General features: G+C 25.0%; 1 protein-coding gene across 1 annotated transcript in view; it reads right to left on the reverse strand.

Moving 5' to 3' along the window:
• LOC129611240 (acetylcholinesterase) overlaps window positions 1-27,403 on the reverse strand; it is a 161,909-nt gene that overhangs the window by 20,944 nt on the left and 113,562 nt on the right. The window contains exons 8-9 of the mRNA XM_055524287.1: window positions 14,447-14,610; window positions 13,069-13,247 (exon numbers count right to left, since the gene is read on the reverse strand). Of these exons, the coding sequence (XP_055380262.1) occupies window positions 13,069-13,247; window positions 14,447-14,610 (343 nt within the window). The remainder of the gene's footprint in view (window positions 1-13,068; window positions 13,248-14,446; window positions 14,611-27,403) is intronic.

Raw genomic sequence — 27,403 nt, forward strand, 5'->3', positions numbered from 1 at the left:
CGAAGTTAACATTGAAAAATTTAAAAAATTAACAAAATCTTTTAATTTCCAGTTCCAGTTTTAATGTCTAAATATAAAATAAAATTATTTACATGATTTAAATAAAAAATTAATACATTTTTTATTGAAAAAGGCCCTTCTATTTAAAAAAAAAAACATAAATTATGCATACTAAATTTTATTTTAAATTCACGAGAAATCATCAAAATTAGCTTAAATCTACTCAAGACAGTAAAAATTTCAATATTAATAATGTTTTATTCATAGAAAACCCTTCATTTTAATTTTGCTTAATTCAGGCATACTGGTTGCCCATAATGAAAAACCTGTAATTGAAAAAATGACCAGAATTCGTATTGAAATTAAAATGTTAACTTTGAAGCCATTTTGTGCTTTTCTGAATATTCAGTTTTTCAAAAAAAGAACATTGAAAAGGAGAAATTAAAAATCATACTTTGGTAGCAAAATTTTTTATTATAAAACCTTATATGAGGGGCTCAGAAGCAGAGTGGCGTAAGCCACAATGTGGGTTATGCCACTTTGCTTTTGAAAAATCAGAAAATTTTTACAAAAGCAAAAGTACTTTTGTGAAAAATAAATAGGAAAAAAGCTATTTCGAAACTGGAAACTAATATTACTGATTTTAGAAGATGTACATAACCGATTGCGGGAAAAACAAAATTGTACTTTTTCACTCTGGTTTTGACACCCTCATATGTGCATCACAAAACTATGTACCTTAAAATGGAATTGGACATAATGTAGAAAAAATATTACGAGAAAATTCCATAGAATGCTTAATACGAAAAATCTCACTTATTTTCGTATTTTACTTGATTTCTCGAAAATTTTCTTTTTCCAATTACTGCACTTTTATTTTGGACTGTCATATAAAATTCGTTATTTATGTATATGCATTATACTGTACATACTTACATACATGAAACAGTTATTAAAATCAATAAAATATATTTAGTATAGCATAGCAATACCATATTGAACTTTAAGCTACTTTCCCGTTATAATACTATTAAAATATTAATTAGTTTGAAAATGTAGTATGCATACTAAATAAATGATAAAGTAATTTAGTTATTTAGTATTAGTTTACTAATTAATTAAAATCATTGTAGCATACATATTTAATTTTGAATTTATATTTCATAAATACATCTTTTACACCTATGTACATACATTCATACATATTTGTCGAAGTTGATTGTTTCCTATTATTAAATAAACTATATATAAATGGAAGAAGTATATAATAAAAATTGAATTCTAAATTTCAATAATTTTTTTACATAAAAATATTTTATATTTCGTTTATAAGAATTTCTTAAAATTATGAAATTTTGCAAAAAAGTGCAGCATAAAAAATTTTTTTTCTGGATATCATTGAGAAGTTCTACATATATATAGTGGAATATTATCTGATGAAAATAAGCATATGTTGGAGCTAGAGTAAAATTTTTGCAAGCTTTGAAAAGAGTTGATAGCATGCAGATGTTTTACTAGAAGGAATATACTTCCTAGGCTTTCTGTAGCATTGATACAATAAGTTTTAAAGATTTCGTTAAATATTTTGTTATGATGATTTAGCTGCTTATTTGCTTCAAAGATTGTTCCAATAAGACTTTGATCCTGCTCAAAATCAAAAAATCTCAGAGCACATACTGTGATAAATTGAAATTTTGGAATGCTTTTTCAAATTTTGTTTTGTTTTAACCAATAACATAAATGTTTTTCTATTTAGTAAAAATAACAAAAAAATAGTTTAATAAATTTGTTTACTTACTAACCCAGAAACAATGCATAATCATTAAAAATTTTTATAAAATTACTCAGTAAGAAGTTATGAAACATTATCTTAGAACGAATCGTTCCATTTCTAAATAAGTTCACACAAATGATTTTAACTTTCCTATTTACGAAATTATTTTTTATTTAAAATTTAGAGAAATACAACAAAGTGACCAATTATAAAATCAATTCATTTTCACAATGTATTTAAATAAAGAGCTTAACCTCTTCTAAAAATTCAAAATTATATTAAAATTTTATATTTAAATTTTTAATCTAATAAATATTTAAATATAATATTATATAATAGAGTGAGTTTTTCATTCTACATACCCATGAAATTTAATTTCTTTTCACTTTTTATTCTCTTTATAATAAAAAAAAAAAGTTATTCAACTATTCATACACGTGTTAAATAAAACTAGTTAAGAAATAATTATCTACACGTTAATATCAATAAAAGACATGTGAACATAATTGTATATAAATTGTATATAAAATATAAGTATACTTATATAAAAATTGGTATATAAATTGGTATAAACAAATTATTAATAAGGTTTTTCAACTTTTATAGGCGCGTGTATAAACTGGACCTTTTATGTACTTTTTCTTAAATTTAAAAATAAAAAAAAAACCAAAGAATATAAGTTGAACTATTAGAATTTGTGATTTTTGAAAAAAAGAGAGCTAGATCAAAAAGCGCAAATAAAGAGAAAGAACGTTAGTTCTAGCTTCCGCTATATTTGGAAGTAAAATATGATCTGTTCAAGGGATTTTGAATTCTCCAAATGTCGTAGCAAATTTATTCGACTTAGGCTTACAATATATTTTCAAATGTATTCATTTCTTTTCAATTTCTTTTGATAAAACATTACTGTCACAAAATACTGAACCAGAACACCTTCACCTATGCATGGAATAAACTCGCCATAGAATGCATTTGCCATAATATCTTAGAAAATATAATTGAAATTAATTCCCAGTTGTTTAATGTTTCAGAAACAATTCAAAATCTGTCCAATTCCAATAGCTGGAGAAAATAATTTTTATGATAAGTATTTAATGCCATATTTACTTAGCTCTGGACAAGTTTCATTTTCCGTAATTTGGTATAAAACAAAATTTAAAAAACCTTCTCGTACTAAATTTACAAAACGCTCGGGAAAATTTAAAATAAATTACTATGAAAGTCTTTCAATAGAAAAAATTTCCCAAAAAAATTATTTCGTGCTGAAATTGTTAAACAACTTTTATTTATCTTTAAGAATATTTTTACAGTAGCGTTCCATTAACAACAATTTAATAATTAACGTTTCTAATGACAAAAAATAAAACAAAAATTAAAATTCAAAATCAATTTTTTAACTCTAAAATTGAAAAATATTTAATTAATATTCAATATTTCCTTAACAGTAATTAAAAAGAGATGGAAAATTAATTAATATTTAAGAATATAAGGAAAAATCTGTGTATAAACACACAGTAAGAGAACATCAATAAATTTCAAAATCTTATGCTAATTTTTTATTTTCAAAAATAATAAAAAAAAAAATCATAATTTTTATTTTTTATTGTACAAGTTCTCCTACGTCGTCGATTTTTTTTTCAAAATGAAATTTATATATTAACGCTATTGTACGTTAAATAGAAGGTACTTAACTGCGACATAAAATTTATTTCCGAATAAATTTTAACTAGTTATAAGAAAAAAAAAATGTTTATTAATATGTTATGGAAGTAATAACATTAATGTTGTTTATTTTTGGCATCATTTATTTAAAAACGTTCTTGTTATTAAGTGGGTAATTCGTTTAACAGGTTTTTCTCATTTTAAAGATTGCTCTGCTCGTTTTAATCCAGCTTATGCTATTTTGAATAATTTTATTCTGTTTTTTTTTTTTTTTTCTTCAAAATTAATTTGGATTTACTTATAAACGATAACGGTTCTAAAATATATGCAATCTTGAATTTTTCATTAATCCGATAGTATCAACTGTTTTGCTGTTACACCAAAATACACCGAAAATAAAAGGTTTTTGGTCCTTACAAAAAATATGAAAGTTTCAAAACAAAAATCGTGCATTATTATAATGTATACAGGAATGTCTCATCACTAGGGTCCTAATTACAAGATAACAATCACTGCCACGTTATCAAAATCGATTGTGGGACAAGTTTAATATACACCTCTTGATTGAAACTGATTTTGATCGGGATGAATGATCGAGTTATGTATCAATGATGAGTTATGTATCAAATGTTACGTCGCGTTTCTTCATTATCAGAGAATGAGCTGCGTCTAAAAGTGTAACACCCCATTTTCTACGTTTAGCAGTTATCACATTATTTGGAGTTTAAAATCTATCACCTACAGTTAAAAATTATTTGAACATAGACAGTCACTTGAATTGTTTCAGTTTTTGCGAAAAAAATTGGATTAAATGAATAAAATTTAATATAAATATTAATTAAAACATTTAATCAAGTAAAATGAAAAATTTCCATACTTTTTCACTTAAAATCTGCAATTATAGTTAAAAATTTTTTTTGAACGATTTTTCCTATTTAAGCTTAATTCAGCCCAATTCCAATATCTGAAGAAGATTGTAATAGTCTAGTATCAAAAAGAATAACTCTTATAAGCAGATATGTAATGCTATAATTACTTAACTGGACAAGTTTAATTTTTAGTATTTTGGTACAAAAGAACTAGTTTACAACACGAAATTGCTTATATTTTGTATACAAATCTATACTAAAGCTTTTTAATTACTAAGTCGAAAAATACACGCCATTTTATGCAAATTTTCTGTCTGTTTATATTCAAAAGACTTCCATATATTATGATTTTACAGTTAACTACATAAAAAAATGTTCTTAAATTAACCTTTCAAGGACACTCAAATAATATATACGAATAAAAAACCCTGCGTATATTTTTTTAAGCTATTTTTTTTGTAAAAAAAATAATATTATTATAATTTTATGTTTAAATGCTTAACAAAATAGCAGAAAAATTAATTATTTAAATATAAAATTATTAATAATAGAATTATGAAAAATTTTTTTTAATAAATATTTATAAATTTCATAATATTTTTCAAGCTATGAAATATAGATCGCTATCAGCAGTATTTTTTTTTTTCTAACATCTTAAAATTTTTATTATCTTCATAAAATTTAATATTTAAGGAACAAGAATTTTTAAAAGAGTTGATTTTGTCGTTTAAAACAATTTTTAAGCAGCAAAAATTTTTCTAAAATTTAAAAAGTGCCTCCCTTAAGAAATTATAATATTCGAATATAATATAAGGTGTTTTCGCTTCGGTAGAAGTCGGGATTATCTTAACAAGAAATGCAAAAGAGAAACAGGTGAGTAGTAGAAATCATTTAGTGATATAATGGCCGTATCATAATAATTCAAAGCCTAAATTCGGATTTTGAAAAGTTGCATGATATTGTACTACTAGTATAACATATAAGTGAATTTGTTATTGATGTAGTTTTTGGTTCGAACACTGTGGTGTTCCTATCAAATTGTAATTAATTTTTGAATTTGTATGCTAACTGCCATCTATACGTTGTCAATTCATTTATATTCGTTTATGGCAAATGTCAGTATTGCAACTTATATGTATCGTAAATAAATCTGCACAGATACTCGTACAACCAGAAAACAGTTAAAGAGCTTTTAGAAAATGCAGTGTTCAAATCATGTATACAAATCATGTATAAGCTGAAATATAAGAGCTTAAAGCAATTAAAATATTCAAAAATGTTTGGCAGTTCTAATTAGTAGAATATTTTTAAATTACAATCAGTTTAAATATAAAATAGTTGAATTCCATATTAAATCAATATTTCTGATTTGAATTTAAAAATCGCATTACTGCATTACGAAACTTAAGGTTTTATATATATATATTATTGTTTTAATTTTTTTAAAAGAACCTAATTATTCGGAAACACCACAATATGAGTACTGTAAGTTTCGTATCATAAGTGTTTTGTTTGTAAGATTGAGGATTTGAAATTTCATAGTTAAGCATTTTAAAATCTTCAATCATAATGTCTTCAACGTATTTTACATTGTATATTCTATTTAAACCAGCTTATCGGTTTTATTTTAACAACTTTTTTAATAAATTGGTATAGATTATGATTAAATCAAAGGTTATAATATTTTGTATTTAATTTTTTTTTAACAACATTTCAGAACAGAAGCATATATAAGTTTTAGAATAAATTTTGAACTAGGCAAATCAACTAAAAAATTTATTATAAAACAGTGTTAAAATATTCGACAAAAAAAGCTTTTATATAGATACAAGACTCTGGACGGCGTTTCACCTGAAGAGATTTGAAATAGCCATTTCAAATTTTAATAAACAAATTTATGATAAATGAACGTAACAGTATGTGTATAAGTGTACGTGTACGCAGTATTTTTGTTTTGAATCAATCAAAAGAATATCTACAGATTTTTTTTTTGTTTTTTTTTGAAATTTATACATACATAATTTATTAGATTTCAATATATAAAAATGATTATTATTGTTTTTAAAACAAGAAACAAGATTAAAATTTTTCATATTAGATAAAGTGGTTTTTGAATTAATTTCGAAGTTCAAAATGATTTATAGCCTATAAAAAAACAAAATTAAATTTTATTCATGAGTCTTCGCATGAAAGTGAATCTGAAATTTGATGCCTGCTTTAAATATTTATTTTTATATAATAAATTCTCATGAATTATGTGTGATAATACAGAATAAAAATGAAATCTACACCATTCATGAAACGTTGTTATATAAAATTGGATATTCAATATGGATTGGATTGGTCAATTTTTATGCCGAATTGGGCATTGATTTCATGCCGTATTTTGGTTTTAAATACTCCAATAAGTACACTCTGTCATGCGGCTTTTTCTGTTCAATATAATTATATATTATGTTGGATGTTGTTCTTTTAATGTAAGCTTTAATTTTCGGCATTACTTTCTAATTATATCAGACATTAAAATGGTATTTATAATTCAGTTTATATTGAAAAAATAAATTAAATTAAATTTACTGATTTCTTTTATTCCTAGTGAATATAATAGGTATTTTTGAAATTTAGCACTGCTGTCACCCGATGCTCACGAAATTTCTTTAAATAAATTATGTAATTTCCTTGTTTGTGATAAAAGATTAAAGTAGTGGGTATAACGTGCACCTCTATTTTCAAATATACAATTATAATTTGTGATAATTTGAATATTAACTGACAATTAATGAAAATGTATTGGATTAGGTTAATGGCTGAAATATTTTTAGTCTAAAAATAAATCTTGTACTCCGATAAAACTTGATGAAATAAAACGTCGAAATTTCTTGCTCTATCTATAATACAATATGAATTTATAATTATCCCGTTAAACAATACTTAATAAACTTTAAACTTAATATTTACAATGATTATTTATTGACTTTGCAATATGATCGTTAGAGAGGATCTTAATTCGAAATTAAAAAAAATCCGTAATAAAAATTATAGTAAAAACAATTTTGATTTTTCGTGTCATAAATTCTTAATTTTATTGGCATTTTTAATAACCATGTTAAAACAATAAAATTTAATTATACACGAGAAAAAATAGAGTTGACCGTGCCAACTCTGTGACACCTGTACGAATTTGCGATCCTACGAGCGAATTATGAATATCCCGTAGCTGACTATGGGACAGACTATGGCTGTAAGTTGCCATATTATCATAATAATTTATGCATTTTTTTAAATTTATTTTTCAGTACTGTTTACTTTTAAAATATTATTACTACTATTGAAATTGTACGACATCTACTACAAGGAGTCAAGCAATTTCAACGATTTTTTTCACACATAACAGCCCAAATAATACACTTGCTTTCACGAGATTTCTATATTATAATTCCAATAATTTCTGAGATAATACCAAATAACTTTGGAGTTATATGACAGATACCCGACAATTTATATAGCGGTCTAGAATTTATAAATCATTTGTGAAAATTTGGTGAATTTAGCTCAATTAGTTTTTGAGTTAACGCTGGGACAGACGGACGGACAGGCAAAGCTAAATCGACTTAAAATTCGACGCTGATCAAAAACATGTACTTGAGTATATATCTTAGAACATTATTTCCTAGTGTTACCTTAGTAAACTGTAAGGCAAATTTAGTATACCCCTCGAACATACGTTCGTACTGGTATAACAACACCTTAATACAAGAGTTTATAAAATATGTAATAAAAATTTCTATTTCTATAATAAGTTTATAACAGATATACAATAAAAATTTCATATCTGTTAATTTTCGGCTCTTAAATAACAGTTTCTGTTATCAAACATCAAATTCGCAATGGTTTTCTTTCGTCACTTAAAAAACCGAACTTGTGTTTTAATTTTTCCGAATTCCGCCAAAAATAAAACACGAAAAATCGTTGCAGCTGGCAACATTCTGGGCATTTTTCAAAGAGACTTTAAATTTAGCTATGAGAGTAATGGATGAACAACTTCGAACAATACTCCCAAATTGTTAATGTATAACAAATATTTGATATTCTCCGATGTCGATGCTTTGTTTGAGACAAAAGAAGATTTTCAGATTATTCTCAGATTTATGATGGTAATCGGATAGTTTTCATTATTATGGCACAAACTAAATTTTTAAAAAAAATTTTGTAGCGAACTGTGAGCGAAATTAATGTATACATAGCAGCTCACAAGATTTTATACATATACAATATGAGCTACCATACAATATACCTCAAATTTATGCATACGTTTTGTATACATTATTTTTTTAAATATAAGTTACTAGAAAGTAAGCTGTTACATATTATTTATTTGGTAAAGTGTCGCGAAAAACTTTGTTTTGTATGATTGATTTATGTCTTAAGAAAATCTAATTCTAATTAAAAAATTTGTGAATATGCAAAGCTGCTCATTTTGAATTCTTACACTAACAGTTCACCATTTACTCTTACATATCATAATTATTATTATTAAAATAATTGTATATTCTGGTCAGACGGTAGCATTAAATAACATAATTCTTAAGTTACATCAATGATACATGAAGTGGTTAGTTTTTATATTGCACATAAGATAAACATATAGCTGCTATCGAAAAAATTGGTCATTTTGAATTATTAAACTAACAATTCCTCAATGTATGTTCCTTAACATAATCTCATAAGACGTATGTATATTGAGTTTTTTTGTGATTAGTTCAAATGATCATGAATCTAACAATATTTTTTGTTATATGTATATATATACCTACCCCAAATATTTCAATAAATTAGAAAATAATATTGAAAAAATAATTAGGCATTTAATTTTTTCATGCAGATTTTATTATACTCGTATTGTTGTTATTTTTAGGCATTAAAGTTGCATAGGTTGAGGTTAGTGCTTTAAAACCAAAAACAAAACAACTTACATAATAATATACAAAACAACTTATTAAATTACCAAAAGAAAAAAAGAAAAAATAAAACAAATAAAAATGTTTGTGCAAATTTTTATTGTGCAATTTTTCAAATAATTTTTTGATTATTTTTAAATATATTTACAAAAATAGTGCATTTTCTTTTTAAATATTTTAGATTTTGTTTTCTTTTTTCTTTTAAATTAGTGCATTTTGAGAACCAATAAAGAAAATAATAACAATTCTTTTACATACTTAAAAATTAAATAAAATATTGTCTTTTATTAGATTTTTTTTTAAATATATTATGTAAAAATATAAATATATATGTATATACATGTATATATTTTTGGCTACATTTAATTAAAAACAATAATTTCAATTATAATATAATTTTTTCTATATTAAACTTATTAATAATCTAAATATTGTTAAAAAATATTTTCATATATTAGTTTATTAATAATAGTAACAGTATTTATATGTGTGTATATAATTGCAGAAGTTCAATAAAAGATAGTACTAAAAAACACACACACACACATGTACACACAAATTTTCAGGTCCATTATAAATTTAGATCTTTTTCATTAAACTTGAATTCAATCTACTTCGAAAACAAAAAATTTAATTAAATTGCTCTATGTAGCTCCATAAATTCGAATATAGCATTTATTTTAACTCTTAAGGGAGCAATATAAAATTTCGCATTCATTCTCGCATGATATTCACCACAAACAATCGAAATTTTTTTTTTTAAATACTAACATAAAAAATTTTTCAAAAATTCTCTCTTTTCACCAAAGCTTTCTTACAAACCGATTAGTAGAGGACAATAAATGCCAACACTGAAGCTATGAGTGATAATGATATTAATTCGGGAATGTTTGTTTTAGATTACATTAACATGAAAGTAACACTCTTATTTATAGTTTTCTGTTAAATTTAATATTTTTTTTTTCATAGTAGAAAAATTTGGAAGTGTGAGTTTTATATTTTTATATTCTTGCGATAATAAGATTAACATTTGAATTTTAGTAGTTTAAAATCATTTAAAGGAATCTACATAAGAACCTTAAAACCAAATAATTAGTACTTTACTATTACAAAGTACTTATTTGATCGGCATAATGTTGTGAAAAAGGTCGTGGTAGCTTAATATTATGTTAAGTTTATTACTCAACACTCAACCGGTAGCCTAATAATCGGCTTTTGGTTCTCGACGGTTTTGTCAGTGGGTTGCTCTTTTTGTAGCTTCGCAGCGCCAACATCGTTAATTATTTGATATTAAAAAAAAATTTAATTACTGTTACCTTGAATTTATTTCATGAACGTAACTTAAACAGACAATAAATTGTATAAAACAAATACAAAATAAAGTGTCAATAAAATATCAATAAAATTCCATTAATTTAAAACAAAGGGAATAAGCACAACACAAGGCACAGTGATAATTTAGCCGGTATTGGCAGCCTCAACCACAACCGGTCGATAAAGTGTTAAAATTATAACGCTCTTATAACTCCTATAGTCCTAGACTATATACTAACTATATTAGACAGCAATAATTATAATGAATAATAAAATGTAAGATTAATGAAAACTTTGAGGGTCATTTTTTCTTTTTGAAGTTTTAACATTGGATGTTTTTCACATGTCCTCGTTTATTTCTGGATTATGTAAACGCAACATGATCTTTTATTAATAATCTTTATGTAAACGCAACATGATCTTTAATTGTTAAAATTATAACTGTTTAAATTATAAACTTGCTTTTCTAGAGTCAGTCAAATAGAAATATGTTACAAAGATGATAGTAGGTAAAATTTATGTAAGTTAATTAAAAAAATTATTTCAGGATACTTGGTAACATTCAAAAGTAGGCATTTATTAACTCAATTATTCTCTTATTAATATTTTAATTATAAAATAAAATTTTCATATTTAAATAAACGTAAAAAAAATTCAGTAAATAATTTCCATTTTAAATACACACATACATAATTAATATAGTTATGAATATTTAATTGAAAATAATTATTAATTAAATTAACGCAATTAGGATTCTTTTATTTAGTTAAAAATAATTTGTTCAATAATTGGGCAAAAACGTGAAATCAATGAAATTTAAAATTAAATTATGCATTCAAATTTATGGTTTAACGCATTTTGCATAAATATTTCAAAATATTTAAGGACACCATTTTCATCGCGCACAATAAAATTTTTATTTAATTTTAATTAAATAATATTTTTTATTAAATATGTTTTCTTATAATATTTGATATGATATGATTAATTAATTAGTTCTTGTTTTGTTTTTTATTTAATGCAATAAAAATTTGATTATGTATCATAATTTTGATATGAATTATGCAGGTCACGTGATATGAATACGATAATAATATTTTAATTAGTAAAAAATAATAAGGATGAAAAACTAAAATTTATTTGAACTTCTGCAATTTTTAAATCCAAAACAAACAAATAATTAAAAAATTTAATATTTAATAATTGTATTTTTAAATATATATTATTCATGTATAATTTTATTTTTAATATTAAAATTTCATTTACATACATATTGCATATATGTTAACGTGTACATATTCAGAGACCACTGCCATATTTCAAAAACTGCGATAAAACTTTGAATGAAAATTTCACGGCAATAGAACGCGAAAATCTGCTCATTTTCTTTTCAATAGAACAAAGTTCCCAAAAACGTTAAAAAGAAAACCATGAGCAAGAATTAAATAAATCTATCAAACAATATATAGTTGTAGTTTCTAACAGAAAACAGTAATTGCGAGTAGATTTAATTAAGACTTTGAAACTTTAATTGAAATTTAATTGAATATAGCTTTGAAATAAATAATATATAGTGGTTAAAAGCCCCTGAATGCAGATATTACATTAGGGTCTTATAACCGACCCAATTTAAGAACAGGCATAGCACATTGCAATTTATTTAGGTTTATTAGCACATTTAATTTATTTTAGGTATATAGTTTAGAAGAAATTATTAATTTCTATGTATTAAAAATGTGTTACCATTTCTTATTTATCAAAAATAAATAAAATTTTCTCTATAGGCAAAATTGTATACGAAACAGAAAAGCTCCTGGAATTTCGAATGAAATACGCAACAAAATTCAGCCTTCCTTTACCAAACAAAGCTATTTTAACCTTTACCATTTTTATTATTTCATTACACGCTCAATTATACGTACTTACATGCATACATATGTATGTATATAAAATTTATATAAATAATTTTTTTTTATCTCTCTGATTGCTCTATATTATGTAAAACAGGTACATTACATCAACACTATATACGAATTGAATTCTATATTTTTAGTCAACATTAGGCTAATTACCAATATTTTGTGTTATATACATTCATACGTAAATAATATATTGAAATTAATACAAATATTTATAGGTATATATACATACATACATATATATATGTATAAAATTGTTATATGATTACTGTAATATGATTACTTTATTAATTTTAAACTTTATTCTTTTCTCAGCCTATATATTATGTTTTAACCAAAACAAAAAATAAATATTAATTAAAATTACATTTAGTAAATATTATTAAATATTAAATTTTGTAAGTATATATAATATAAATATATAATATATATATATATAATAATTTTATATACATGTAATAGAAAATGCTTTATATATAGAAGTGCAATTAAAGTGGTGCAAATATATATATATATAGGTAATTAAACTTCGTTAGTGCGTTCATATTTCTTTGTGCAGTTTTTACGTTTACCTGCCCAATTTCTAAGCCTTGGTAAATAATCATTCCAAAATGCACATGCTGTTGCCATTGGTCCACGTCCAACTTTATCTTCTTTTCTTTTATTTGTATGATCATCAGCATTAAATATGTAATACATTTGATTATCATGACTATATAATGGCCAATGATCGTCATCAATACCAGGTTTTCTAAAAACAACAAAAAAAATGTATAGTAAATTAAATAAAGAATTTTAATTATTTTAAAAATTTTTTCAGTATTTCTTGTTAAAGTGTATTTAATTCTATTTAAGGAATTGTTTAATTTTTTTAAAGGTAAATGGTGCTAAATATAAAAAATTGGACAAATTAGTACTCCATCTTGACTGCTAAAGGTTGAATCTTCCAGAATGATGAAGTAGAACCGTAATAATTGTATCTGGTTTTAAAGTTTACGATTTGTTTTATTGATGTCAGATGGAAATTTCAACAAATCTACTCAATTCTAGTATAATATTGTATAGATAAAATAATCACCAATACAATAAAATCAACAATAAATTGTTTATTTTCTTTATAAAATATTTTGAAATTGGTTTTTGTCTCTGCTATCAGAAATAAAAAATATTTTTAGGTGTTGAGATTTGTTAAATTTAATTTAAAAATTTTAAAACGAAAAGCGAATTCGTGATGGTGAATTTTAAGGTAACTGAAGTGGTGAATTAGTTAAATGGTGAAAAATTTTCTTATAAACATTTTGAAATTTGATTTTATGTAATATTTTTAGTATATTCGTTTGATATAAGAAGGTACTTGTATAAAAATAAAGCTTTTTGGTTTTGGTTCGATATATGTATGTACATACAAGGTTTTCAAAATTATTCTTTAAAATATTAAACTGATTGGCGAATTTATGTTTTTGCTTTTACAAAATATAAAAAATTTACATCTTTTCGAAGCACATAGCTACATACATTAATTAAAAGTTATGTAGAATTTCTTTTACAAAGGTATGTATATTCTTACGAACCCGCTGTATAAAATATTTAAGGTTTGAAATTTATTTGTTCGCAATTGATAGATGACGTTGATTTGAAAGTTTGTAGGGAATCAAATTTTAATTTTCAAATGAAAACACTTTAACTTATTCTGGAAACATTTATATATCCCAGTTAAAAGAGAAGTCATCTTCAGTGTCTCAAACTTTAACGGTTAATGTCAACAATTTGAATCTTTAGAATTCAATCAAATGTTAAAATTTGATAATTCAATTGTTTTCGGTTTGATGGGTTAGTAGACCATTTATCATACCATACTATATACCAATAAATTGTATAAAATTCATTCAATATAAACTAAATTGTTTAACAAAACTAAAAAAAAAAATCTAAAAATACTTTAGTACTTACCCTGTTCTTGCAAATTCACTAACAGCCAATACCATACGTTTACTCAGATCTCGTTCACGTTGAATATATTGTAGAGATTGATTTAATGGTTGTCCAAAAATGTATTCAATTTCATCGCCGTGTAAAACACCCATCCATTCACCCCACAATGAAGTGCTTGTTCGCTACAAGTATAATAAGGAAAAAATTGTTACTAGATTGTAACAGATCATCTCACCTAAACAGTATTAGTATATTGCTAGATTTTATTTTATTATATATAAATTGAATAAAAATATAATAGCTCGATGTATGTAGGTTCCCATAGTGTTAATAATATTAAATTTAATTTAATAATAATGGGTTTAATCTAGCATAATAACACTAACTATACTAGGGAAAAATAGAGTATAACTTTTAATTTCTCAATTCTTTATTAACTTGTTGATTTGTAATATAAACACAAAAGGAAACTAAAAGCAACATAAAAACATTTTGAAGAATATGAGCTTTAATTTGCTATGAAAATATTTTTTACTTATAAAATTAAATTTTATGTAGAGCAACAAGTTCGTGTAATGTACTCTCTTACATTAGTAACTATAAAATATTAGGTATAATATAACAGTTTATGTTTAACTTCAATATGTATACGTAAAGATTGATTGTGTGTGTGTGAAAGTTTTAAGGATATAAAAAAAATTTTTTTTTTATTAGATCGTTCACATATAATAATTATGCTTATTTTATCAAAAAGCTTCATCTATATTCATCTTTAATATGAAAAAACAGCAGGATGTACGAGTATAACAGCAGCAAGTATACTAAAAACAGTATTGAATTGCCTTGACGATTTATAGTTCTTTATCATAAAAGCTATACGATTTATTATTATTGTTATTATTATTATATATAGAGGATTTTATTTAGTCATCTATATGCAATCAACAATTATTGTTTCACTACAATATTGTGTAAATCTTCAACAAGAAATTTTGTATTTAATTTGGGTAATTTGATTTAGGGTACGTTATAGTGTCACAGAAAAGGGAAATTAATAACATGATTTTTGAATTGATGTATAGAAGAATTTTGAGTAATCCGGAAAAATCCAAATGTCTTAAATATGCAATTTTTAGCACTTTTCCAAAAATTTTTTGAAAAAAAGTGCTTATTAGTTTCACGCTGTCCGTCCGTCCGTCCGTCCGTCCGTCCGTCCGTGTGTCTGTTTACAAAACTTCTACATTCTTAAAGATCGAAAGCTGAAATTTAATACGTACATAGATCTTTACTAGATACTTATTTTCGTAGAACAAAATTTTTACCTATCTCCCCCCCTATAGAAGTTATACCCCCCTAAAGCACTAAAAATGGCCTATTTTAACTATTTATTGCAATGAAACCATAAGCATTTTTGAAATTTTTCAAACGCAGAAAGGCAGTGGCTTGCTTCCCCTACCGCGGTATACTATAGCTAAACTTTAGAAAAACAAAATGGCCGTTCAAATTTACCGTTATCTGCAGTCCTTTTTTTCCAAATTTTTGATGTCGTTTTTCTTCTAGACCCCAGCCTGTAGAAGCTTGAAATTTTAAGAGCTTTTAGACATTAACAAATAGTTCATTTCGTTAGAAGAAAATTTTTTTCTATTTCCACCCCCTCTCAAGTTATGGCCTCTTGAAATTTGTAAAATTTGCATTTTTGACACCTTATATTTTTGAAACCGCAAGCTTTTTCAAATTTCTATAAACGCAAAAAGTTAACGGTAAATTCCATGACACTAAAAAATATAATTATTTTTCTTAACTCACACAATTAACCCTTAAAATCGAGCATTATGTTAACCCCTGTTTATATTAATTTTTGCTTTATTTTAAAGACTGCATAAATGGTTCATCCTAAATATATGCAATCCTAGAAATAGTTTCGTTTATAAATGAAAAAATTTTAATAGTGTGGTGGATATACATAGACTATTTTTAAAAGCAGTATTTTCACTTGTTGAAGGGAAAAGTGCTACAATACAAACCATTGGTTTGACCCAACTTTATTAAATTAATTTTTTCATTTAAACTAAAAACCGAATAAGTTAAAATATCATGTTTTGAGTAAAAGATTTTTGAAATTACGATTTAATATCAAAATCTTGTAATTGTTTTATTTTAACGAAACAAAATGAGTTAATTTCGGAACAAAGTGAGAGTAATCAACCAATGAAGTATAAATTTTAAATATGTAGTTTCTATTTCTATTCTAATTTTGAAGCAACTGAAACTTAGAAATAGATTCAATTGAATACATTAATATTAATAACTTTTAAATTTTTATGATTCGTAGAAAGACAACGATGTATATAAATTTTCTGAAAACAAATCACTTAGCTATGTAAATGATTTTTTCGGAAAAATTAGTAATTTTGCTGTCATTTCGCTTATAATTGTCGGTCAATCAAATTTTTTTTGCAATTTTTTCTTAAATTTATCAAAAGCTCAAAGTCATCATAAAAAGTACAATTCAGTTAATTAATAATTTCAATTTTATAAAATTTTATTTGAGAAACAATATTAGAAATATAAATTGAATTATTTCCTATAAAAATTAAGATGCTTGACATTTTTACAGACTTTATTATTCCTAACATTTTTAATTGAGCTTGCGAGACATCCCCGAACAACCCCCGGGACTCTACCTGGAGAGGAGAACCTTGACATGCCTCTAAGCACCCATAAGCTGCTGCTATGCAAGGCGGCAGGGGAGCGCACCAATCTCAGATGGGCAAATAGAACAACGTGTAACGCGACGAGGAAACTGTGGCCTAAACTAGAATTGCTTTTCACAGGGGACCTAATATCTCTTCAACGGGGGAATATCAGTGCTGTTATAGGGATTCTGACGGGCCATTGTCTTATTGGCGAACATGCGAGAAGGATTGACCGCCGCGCATAAAAAGAACAAAACTATAAAAAGAACAAAATATATCTTAACTATAAATTAAAAATTAATGAATTAATTGAGTGCAAAATTTACTTTTTAGCTTACATTCATAAATGTACAGTAAAAACCAGAATAGAAGAAAATTTCTTTTACGCCTTTAAAATTTCCATACTATGTTAGCAATAAAGTATACAGAAATCTAATTTGTATGAAAACTTCAGACGTTGTTTGCACATCAAATTACAATGTTTTAAGTATATGTACATATATATTTACATATTATATATGTATGTATACATTTATATTTACTTAATAATCGTATTTATGATGTGCATTATTATCTATATATACATATAGGTTATGAACTTGTAATCTAATCTAGACATATAAAATAAAACTATTTCAATATTCTCTCATAATATTAATAGAATCAAAATGTATATGTGTATATAAACAAAAATATATTTGCCTTTATATTCTCATGTATAAACATATTACGTATGTATGTATGTACAATACTCGTCAAATCATAATATAATTAATCCGGAAGGACGTCAACTATGACAATAAAGAACAAAATGAAACGTAGAAAAAAAAAAGCAAGAAAAGACAACAGAAATACCTTAATGTAATTTAATACAAAAATTGCATAGACACAATTATATACATGTGTGTATGAGTATATAAAATAAACATTATATGTGTATATATATTCATATGTGTTAACACCACATAATAAATATAGGGAAAAAAGGAACCTCATAAACCAGTTCCTTTTTAGGTGACTATAAAATTAAATTCTAAAAATTATTTTATTTCAACTTATAAATGGAGTCTGTATATATAGGAATGTGGGTGAATTCATATATATGTACATATGGTGTACACATATACATATATATTTGTGTACATTTATAGCGACCCATTTTGTGTCATATTTAGCAACTTTTCTTTGGTTTGTATCTAGAAAGATGGCACTTATTATTATATTAGTGTTAACAGTGACCGCGCAAATAATATACAAACAGGATATTAACAAGAAAAAGAAAATACATAAAACAAAAAAAAACAATTTTATAGGGTCAGCACTTAATCTACCAGAAAGTATATTTTCTGGTATAATAATGGATAATATTATGAAAATGTCCTTTTCATAGCTGGTTCAAAAATTTAAGAACGCTTTTGATTAACGTACACAGAATAATGCAAATTTGGCTCTTAGTAAAGTACCAAACAACTTATAATTGTTAAATTTCCAGAAAATAGGGCAACAAGTTTCTTATTCAAAGGTAAAAAATGTACAACTCAAAAGTTAATGGTTTTGTCCCATCCTCGAAATAAACTCAAATATAAATTTTCATCAAAACCTGTTCAGGAAAAATTTAGACACGCAAGTGCATACCGCAAGACCAACATATCGCTAAAAATAATTGATTTCCGCTTCTCTACCATGGAGAAGTGAATTTAAATCGAAAAATCGACATGTGTACCTTGGCCGTTCATTTGAAAACAATACTTTCCTTTATTGTATACAATACTGTTGGTAAAAATAACCTAGCATTTTTCATCTACATATCCACAATCTACATATCCTCTTAAATACCACATAAAATATAATAATAACTTCATAAGCATTACGATTTTATTTAGTGCCTGCAAATATTGTAAGTATTTTAGGTCAAAAAATTTATCTACATGATACTAAATTAATCACCGTCACGAGATGATTTTATAGTTATTTTGATTTTTATATACAAACTTGTATAAAAAATGGAAGTTTTCTTTTGATTGAAAAGAGAAATAATGTTAAAAATTTTAATAAACTATTCAAAAATAGGTTTTTAATTAATAACTTTTTTTTAAATAATAATAGAGAAATGATTTTATTATTTGATAATTTCAAATATTATTAAGATTATTTAAAATATTTTAAAAAATAGGGGATATATACATTAATTTGCGTTTTTATAAATTTGTGTCCAATTTTGCGGGAATGACTGTACTTGGCCCTATTGCACCTATAGAGTAAATTGATGTATAATTGGGCCCTTCTAATGGGAATATAAAATCTGAGACATTACAATTATGGTTGTTACTTAATTTTATAAATTTTCAAAAAATTTATTTAAGAATATTAAAAATAAATTTTAAGCCCATATACAGAATTTAAGCTTTCATTAAAATTTTATTCATGGAATTTAGAATGAAAGCTCATTTGTAAATGATTTGCATTTAAATATTTTTTACATTGACCTTGATAGAGCAATGTTTACAATACAAACGAGACGACTTCGAAAGAACTTTAATAAATAAAAATTTCTCGGAATCATGAAAAATTATTTAAAAAATTATAGAAGTATCACATCTACCAGTGAACCAGCCATTGGATTTAAAAAAAAAAAAAACAAAAAAGAGCACAAAATTTTGTTATTCGATTTGTGTAAGGAAGTATTTTCTAATAACAAAGCGTAAGAGTAAAATTCAAGTACAAATTTATAGTTAAACTGAAATGAGAGACAAACAATTACAGCTGATAAACAATTTAAGGTAATTTTTTTTTAATAATTTGAGGTTTCCAAATACTATTGCAACGTGAAAGTTAACCTTAAACATATTAAACCAATAGAAATTGGTTTAATATCATATAGAATAATAGAAATCATGCAACTGCAGAACAGATGGATAGCGTAATCAATGGAACGAGTTAAAGGCAGAAAAATTAAAAAAAATTTTCTCTTTGATAATTTAACCTTAAACGTTCTTCAGCTTATAATTGTGAATTACTGACTTGTGTATTAATACAGTATTACTGCATTTTGAAAGTTAAGGTTTTCTACAGTTTGAAGTTTTATCCAGTTTTTTAAACAAGCATTAACCCTAACAACTGTTTTCCTGCTATATAATTTATTCTGTATAGAATGCCTGGAACTGAGAAAGTAGGAGTCCCAAGGTTTCCTTATCTGCTTATTCATCGCAATAACTACTATTACTGTTATATTTGACAGTTTAATTCTATTTGCATTCGCATGTATTAGGCTGGTACAATGCTAACCAGCATGATTAATTATGTGCTCGACAGTAATAATACTACATTTGTTTGGAAAACACAGTAGCTTACATGCATTTAATCTTATCTAAATTATTAATAATGTATCTATCATACATGTAGTTTTAACATCTACAATTCACAAAAACTCATACAAGTAGAATTAACATGTTTTTGGCACATTTTATGCCACATTTACAGAGAATGAATAGTAAAATTTTTAAAATTCTTGTCACTATAAATGATTTTTCATTGGAAAAAGGATATTTTATGGGTTAAGCTATTACGTATCTAACGAATGTATTGATTAATATTTTCCAACATTAAACTGTTTTTTGAAAATCTTCTTAATTCTATGATGGTTTTTATAATTACGAGTTAATGTGCCATAAATATTATGGACTACATAATAATTATTTACTTTATGTGTTGTGCTACAAAAAATACATTTTATGATCAGTTTTATATCTGAATGCCCTAATGAATATTATTTCTCATTCTCAATTGCATTTGGGAAAATTACAAAACATGGAAAATTTAATAGCATATTTAGATAACAACAATGAAGCTTCAATAAGACGAAATCGCTAAAATTGCACCAAGAAGAGATTCTTTTTATAAAAAATTTCATGGTAGAGAATCCAAAATGCATACATACAAATTTAATTTTAAAGGATGAGGGAAAAATAAAATTTTGTTTTATGGAGATTTTAGTGTAAAAAAAGTTCGTGTAGAATTTTCACTTAAAATAAGTTTAATTTTTAATCACATAAAATTGTATATTGAGTTCAAAAATGGAGCAAAAACATTTTCTGAACGTGGAATTTTTGCACGGTTTATGAGAACCGAACAATTTGTATGCATTCATTCCAAAGAGCTGGTTCTCGGGACTTGGTGACTCTGAGAAAATAGTTAGGGTACAAATTTTCCTCCTCTTCTTTTCTTATCTTCAATCCTTTCTAATCTTCTTTTCTTATCTTCAATATGTTCCTGTTATAAGAATACGAGATTGTGATTTTAAAATACTTTTCATGTTTCTCTCCTCTTTCAAAGGAGATTTTAATAAAATTATACCCAAAATACTTGCAATGATAGTAAGAGTAGCAAATAAACATGTGAAATACTTAAAGTACCTATAATAATTATTGTTGAACATTGCTGTGAAAAAATTTTAGAAGAAAAATATGTAATTTCTTAATGTATACGATTACACTTGTAGTCATACTCTAATACATTGTACTTGTTAATATTAAATACAACATTCAAAAGTGGTTTAAAAGTTTTTCTCATTTAAAATGCTTTTATAAATTCTGGAAAATCCTCCAAATTTCAGTAGTATTGCAGCGTACAACATTCAGCAATTATCACAAAAAAAAAACTATACATGGTGTTCAATATAGTATAATTGCAATTTGGCTGTAAGTTGGATGATCTTCAAAGAAGTCCTTACAAATTCGATTTTATTCCTTTTCAATTTAGAGAAATAGGATCTTGACGTTCATCCTTAAGAAAATTTCGGTAAGTACAATTATTCTACAACATTTGTTAAAGCACTTTACTGTGAGTTGATAAAAGTTTTAAAACTTTAATGTTATGTTATGATTATAGTTTCAGAACTTTATGGTTTGGTTAACGTGTAAAAAAGAATATGGGAGGAACTCATGAGATTCTAGCATGTTCCGTTATAAAAAAAATTAATATAGTCCTAAAAACTCGATATAGATCTTGGAAAGTTTGTGTATTGAAATTTTTTGGAACCGATACAGCATGTTGATATGATTTTGGTTTTACTTTCGTTTACAATCATTTCATTTGAATAGCTTTCGAATTTTTAGTGTTATTTGCATGTCGTTGATGTTTAAAATTTAATCCTTTTGTTGTATTCAAATTAAAATTGTTTCATGTTGTTCACATTTTAATATTATTGTATTTGTTGTATAATATTTTTAACGTAATTGAACAAAATTAGTTGGAAAAAAGAATTTTTTTTTCTATGTTTGTACATGTTTTTTTTTATAATTAGTTTAATTTGAGCCGCGAAACATGAAAAAACTTTTAAAAATTTTCCAAGTAACCTTTAAAATCTGTTGCCATTTCGTATTTTTTTGAATTTAAGAATTACAAAAAAAAAATTTTTATTACTATAATCCTTGCGTTTTGTGGCTGCAAAAAAGTTTTATCATGATTACTTGAGCACTATTCAAATAAAGTTCGGTCAAATCAATGGTTTTGATAAAAAGCATTTTTTCCTTCAACAGGCGAAAATGCTGCTTTTAAAAACAATGAAATATGCGTATTATTTATATTATAACTTTTATTTTAAAGATTACATACATTTAGGATGAGCAATATATGCAATCTTTCAGAGAAAACAAAAAAACATCAAGGAGGCTTTAACATAAAATTCGAATACAAGGGTTAATTGCGTCAGTTAACACAAATAATTATATTTTTTATTGGCAAGGCATTTCATTTCAGGTTTTTGCATATATGGAAATTTGGTAAAGCTTGCAGTTTCGAAAATTTAAGGTGCCAAATGTTCAAATTGTACAAATTTCGAGAGGCGATAACTTGAGAGGGTGTAAAGTTGGAAAAAAAATTCTTCTAACGAAATGAACTATCTAATAGTATCTAAAAGCTGCTAATTTTAATTTTAGACTTCTGAAACCTGCGGTTTAGGAAAAAATTTGAAAAAAAAAACGGATTTTAGATAACCTTTAATTTTAACGACCATTTCACTTTTTTGAAGATCAAAAACGCTGTGCCACGTCAGAGAGAGCTCGCCATAACTTTTCTTTGTTTGTAGAATTTGAAAAATGTACGAATATAACTTTCACAGGGAGGCAAATAGGTTAAAATTTTTTCTACGGAAAATTTTATATATATATATGTATATATAGTTCACATAGACGGACGGACAAAGTGAAATTAATAATTTTATTTATTAATAACTTTGTAAAAACATTTTAAATGTAGGTAATTCAAGGTAATTCAGAAATTAATATGTACGAAAAGTTTGTACAATGGACTGCGACACAAAATATATCAAATTTATCTCTGAATTTCATCGGAAATTTGAACTCCGAATTTTAAATAAATTCTTCTTATTTTTGATTGATATTGGTAAATTACAGTTCATGACACTAGGAGCAATTATTACTGTAAAAAAAACATAATTTTCTGTTTCAATAAAATCTTATAAACTCTACTTTCAGATTACAGGAACTAATGAGTTCTATAGAATAAAATATTTAAAATATTAATATCATTTATTAATTAAAATTAAATAAAAATTTCAAATTAAAAATACACTTGTTCGATGTCTAACATAGAACTCGTTTAACTTACACGTTAGGGTTTTACTCCGTTTTAAAACTTTAAAACAAAAATTATAGAAAAAGTGCAATTTTGACTTTACGCAAATAAATATTTTTTTCTTAAAATGTGGTAATACTTAAATTTTGAGCCACTAATTAAGGGGTATAATTTCTTCTAATGAGGTCAGAAACATTCTGCATTCTATGAAATTCGACGCTGAGTTCATGGAAATATGGATACAAATTTCGTTGGTAAATAGAGTTAAAATATAAAATTTCAAGAGATTCTGTCAGTTTCTGAACTCACTAAAAATATATTTATTTACCCAACACGTCGTTTTCCTTAAGTAAATCCATATCTGAATTTAAACATCGATCAACATCGATTTACAAGGATCTGACTGCCAAATTGAGAATAAAAAATTACAAACTTGTGCTCTGCTACCCCAAAATTTCAAAAATTATTCGGACAAACAAATTTGCGGTAATTCCCAGTTATAGTAATTATTTTAGATAACATTCTTTCAGACTGTTCGACAATCATTCATTCGTACTAAAATTACAGAGTTGATACCGGCCAATTCTACCTATTCTCGCTTTATATTTAAAAATAAAAGATATTTTACATATCTAAACTTTGTATGACTATTTCTTATTAAATTTAACGAAGTTTATTGTCAAGGTTTTTGCAATTTCTTTTAAATCTAAATTAACTTTTCTCAATAATTTTGTTTTCTTATTGCTATTCAAATTTCGATAGTAGTATTTTTTTTTAACTCAAACCGAATTAACAATAAAATTTAATTAAAAAATAATCTTGAAAAAAATTATACAGAAATAAGAACAAAATATTGATCTATATCTCTTTTACAATTACAGAATTATAGTGTGAAGACTAAGCAAAGTCTATGGAAAACTGACAGACTCGAATTTTTCCTTGTTTTCTCTTTTATTCTTTAAATGATTTTCATACTTAATGATAAATGATCCTTAAATCTTACAATGGAAAATATTAAGAAATTATTTTATTTATTGAGAAATAATTTTGAATTAAAAAAAAAGTTGGGAAAAAATGGAAATTATAAGAAATTAATCTGAATTTCTTAGAAAAATTTTTTCTACACGAATATTTTGTCTTAATTTCGTCTTTTTTTTTAATAAATTTTTCTGTTTATAGATTTTTCCTTTTTCTTAGATTTTTCCTTACAAACTCAATAGATGAGAAATAATAATTTTATTTTTACTTTAATCATATTGAATTCCACCAAAAATTTTGTAAAATTAGACATTAATAAATTTTAGAAATTGAGGCAGCTATTAAATTTGTTTATTCGAAATTTAATTTCAAAATTTTGATTTTGGTTGGCACAAATTAAAAACTAAGATGAAAAATATTTCATACAATAAGAATTTTCCGTTTAGTTAAAGATGCACAATTTAAAAATACTCGTATACAAGCCTCTCTTAATAATTCTTTTAATATACAAATTGATAATTCAAGTATAGCTGAACGTTTTTATTGAAAAAACACTTATGACTAATTTCAACTTAAAAAAAAAATAAGAATGGGTAGAGTTGACCGTGTCAACTCTATGATATGCGTACGAAAGAATGATTTTAAGTGCTGCATGTTAATTATCAGACGGTTTCACACATATTCATGGTCTTTTATATGTATAGTGCTTTTATAGATATATGATAGTTATCGCATACACTCATACCATTTCAAAGAAATTTTATTGAAAATAATGCCTATATTACCATATTCATTTATGCAAAATCTCAACACTGTAATTTCAATAGTTTCCATAATTTACGACCAAATAATTTTCGAAGTAGTATGGCAGCTACCTGGTATGAGATCAAGTCAAATAACTTTTGAAACTGTTTGGCAGCTATCATAAGGAGTCAAGGAATTTCAATGATTTTTGTTACACATATATTTGCTTGTGCAAAATTTGGATAATATACCTTAAATATTTTTTTAGGGTTGTACAGCAGCAGTTACTCGAACCACTGCCTCGATCACATCTAATTTAAACAGGGTTCCGGCATTTATTACGATAAATCATTTGCGAAAATTTGATGAGCTTATCGTAGGAACATACGGATAGATGAGCAGGCGGATAGATGGACAGACATGATTAAATCGACTCAGAATTCAACGCTGATCAAAATAATCTTAGATCTATATCTCTGCATTAAAAACGGTAAGGCAACACGTTCGTCCGGCTGTAAACAAAATTATTTAGTATAGAAAATATTTTATTGTTGTAACACAGTTTTATTTCAAATAGGGTTGTAACGATGTATATAAAAGCATTATAATATTATGTACTTTTAATGGTATACATATACTATTAATAATATATTCACGTCCTTTGAATTTTTAATTACAATTTTCTGAATAGAAAACAAAAAATCTTTTAGTTAGTAAAAATATTTTTTTAATTAAATGCTTTTAGTGCAAAATAATTCCCAATTCAAAGTCACAAGTATCTACTAGCTAGCTAGTAGTATGAAAATTTTTTTTAAATATGATAACATATTCGCCTTGTTATATGCAATTTTTCTTCTATTTGAAATTTATGATATTTTGGTTTTTGTTAACAGGGTCTTATTGATTAAGATTTAAAAAATTGAGGTCTATTAAAATTTAATAAAATTGCACAAAATATTTGTTGAATCCATGGCAAAAGCAAATAAAAACAAATCATTGTTTTTTTTTTAAATTAATAAGAAAAATTATTTTTCTAGCAATGCTAGGAATAATAAATATTTAGTTTCTTGCTAATGTTTAATTAATATGTGATGTACGAACATGTTCCGGTACACAGGCCCGATTCTGGCTTGTTTGGAGTTCTAAACTGTTTCCGAAAAGAACACCTCCCACCCTCCGATCTCGTTATAATAAAATTTCGTAAAATAAATCACTTTCGTATAACTTTCGGACAAGGCTGACTGCTAGATTAGTCATAGAATTAAAAGCGCGGAATTAAACCTCCAGATTTTTCTTTTGAAATGTTTGTATATCTTATTTTTCAAAATTTTTAATGGCGCCCCTCTTTTCTGCCACGTATTACAAATGCATACTTTGCATATATGGTAAATTCGGCGCTGCTTGTACATCACATATTATATGCAAATATAAAATATTATTTGTTACAATATTGTGTGTTCAATGAGTTTCTTCTCTTATTTTATATTTTATATCTTCAAAATGGAAATCCTTAATAGCATTAAGGATTTCCATTTTCCAAATAGTTGCAATTAAATTGAATAATATTTTGTGAATTCTTAAATCAAAATGCCTTTTATTAATTTTTCTCTAATCCTTCAACATTTAATTCTGAAAAGCACTAATTAATTAAAAGTTTTTAAGATTCTTCAAAAATGAAAAGAAGGTTCCCTATATTTTACATCTTTATTAACGTTTCTATTACAGAAAATGCAAATTTTAAATGATATTTTCTCAATTTGAAACGAATGAAAAGGATTTTTAATTTGATTTTAATTAAATTTGCAGTTGTTTTGTTTTCATGAAAAAAAAAATGTTTTTTTAATTGTAGGACAATTTCAAATAAAATTCACTAATGAAGCTTTGTTCTATTAACTTTTCTAAAAATCAAAAAAAAAATTCAAATATTTTTCCCTTAATACTTTTTTACTCTTATAATTCGAAA

This window comes from Condylostylus longicornis, unplaced genomic scaffold (assembly GCF_029603195.1).
Source record: "Condylostylus longicornis isolate FDR11 unplaced genomic scaffold, ASM2960319v2 ptg000004l, whole genome shotgun sequence".
NCBI classification, from domain to species: domain Eukaryota; kingdom Metazoa; phylum Arthropoda; class Insecta; order Diptera; family Dolichopodidae; genus Condylostylus; species Condylostylus longicornis.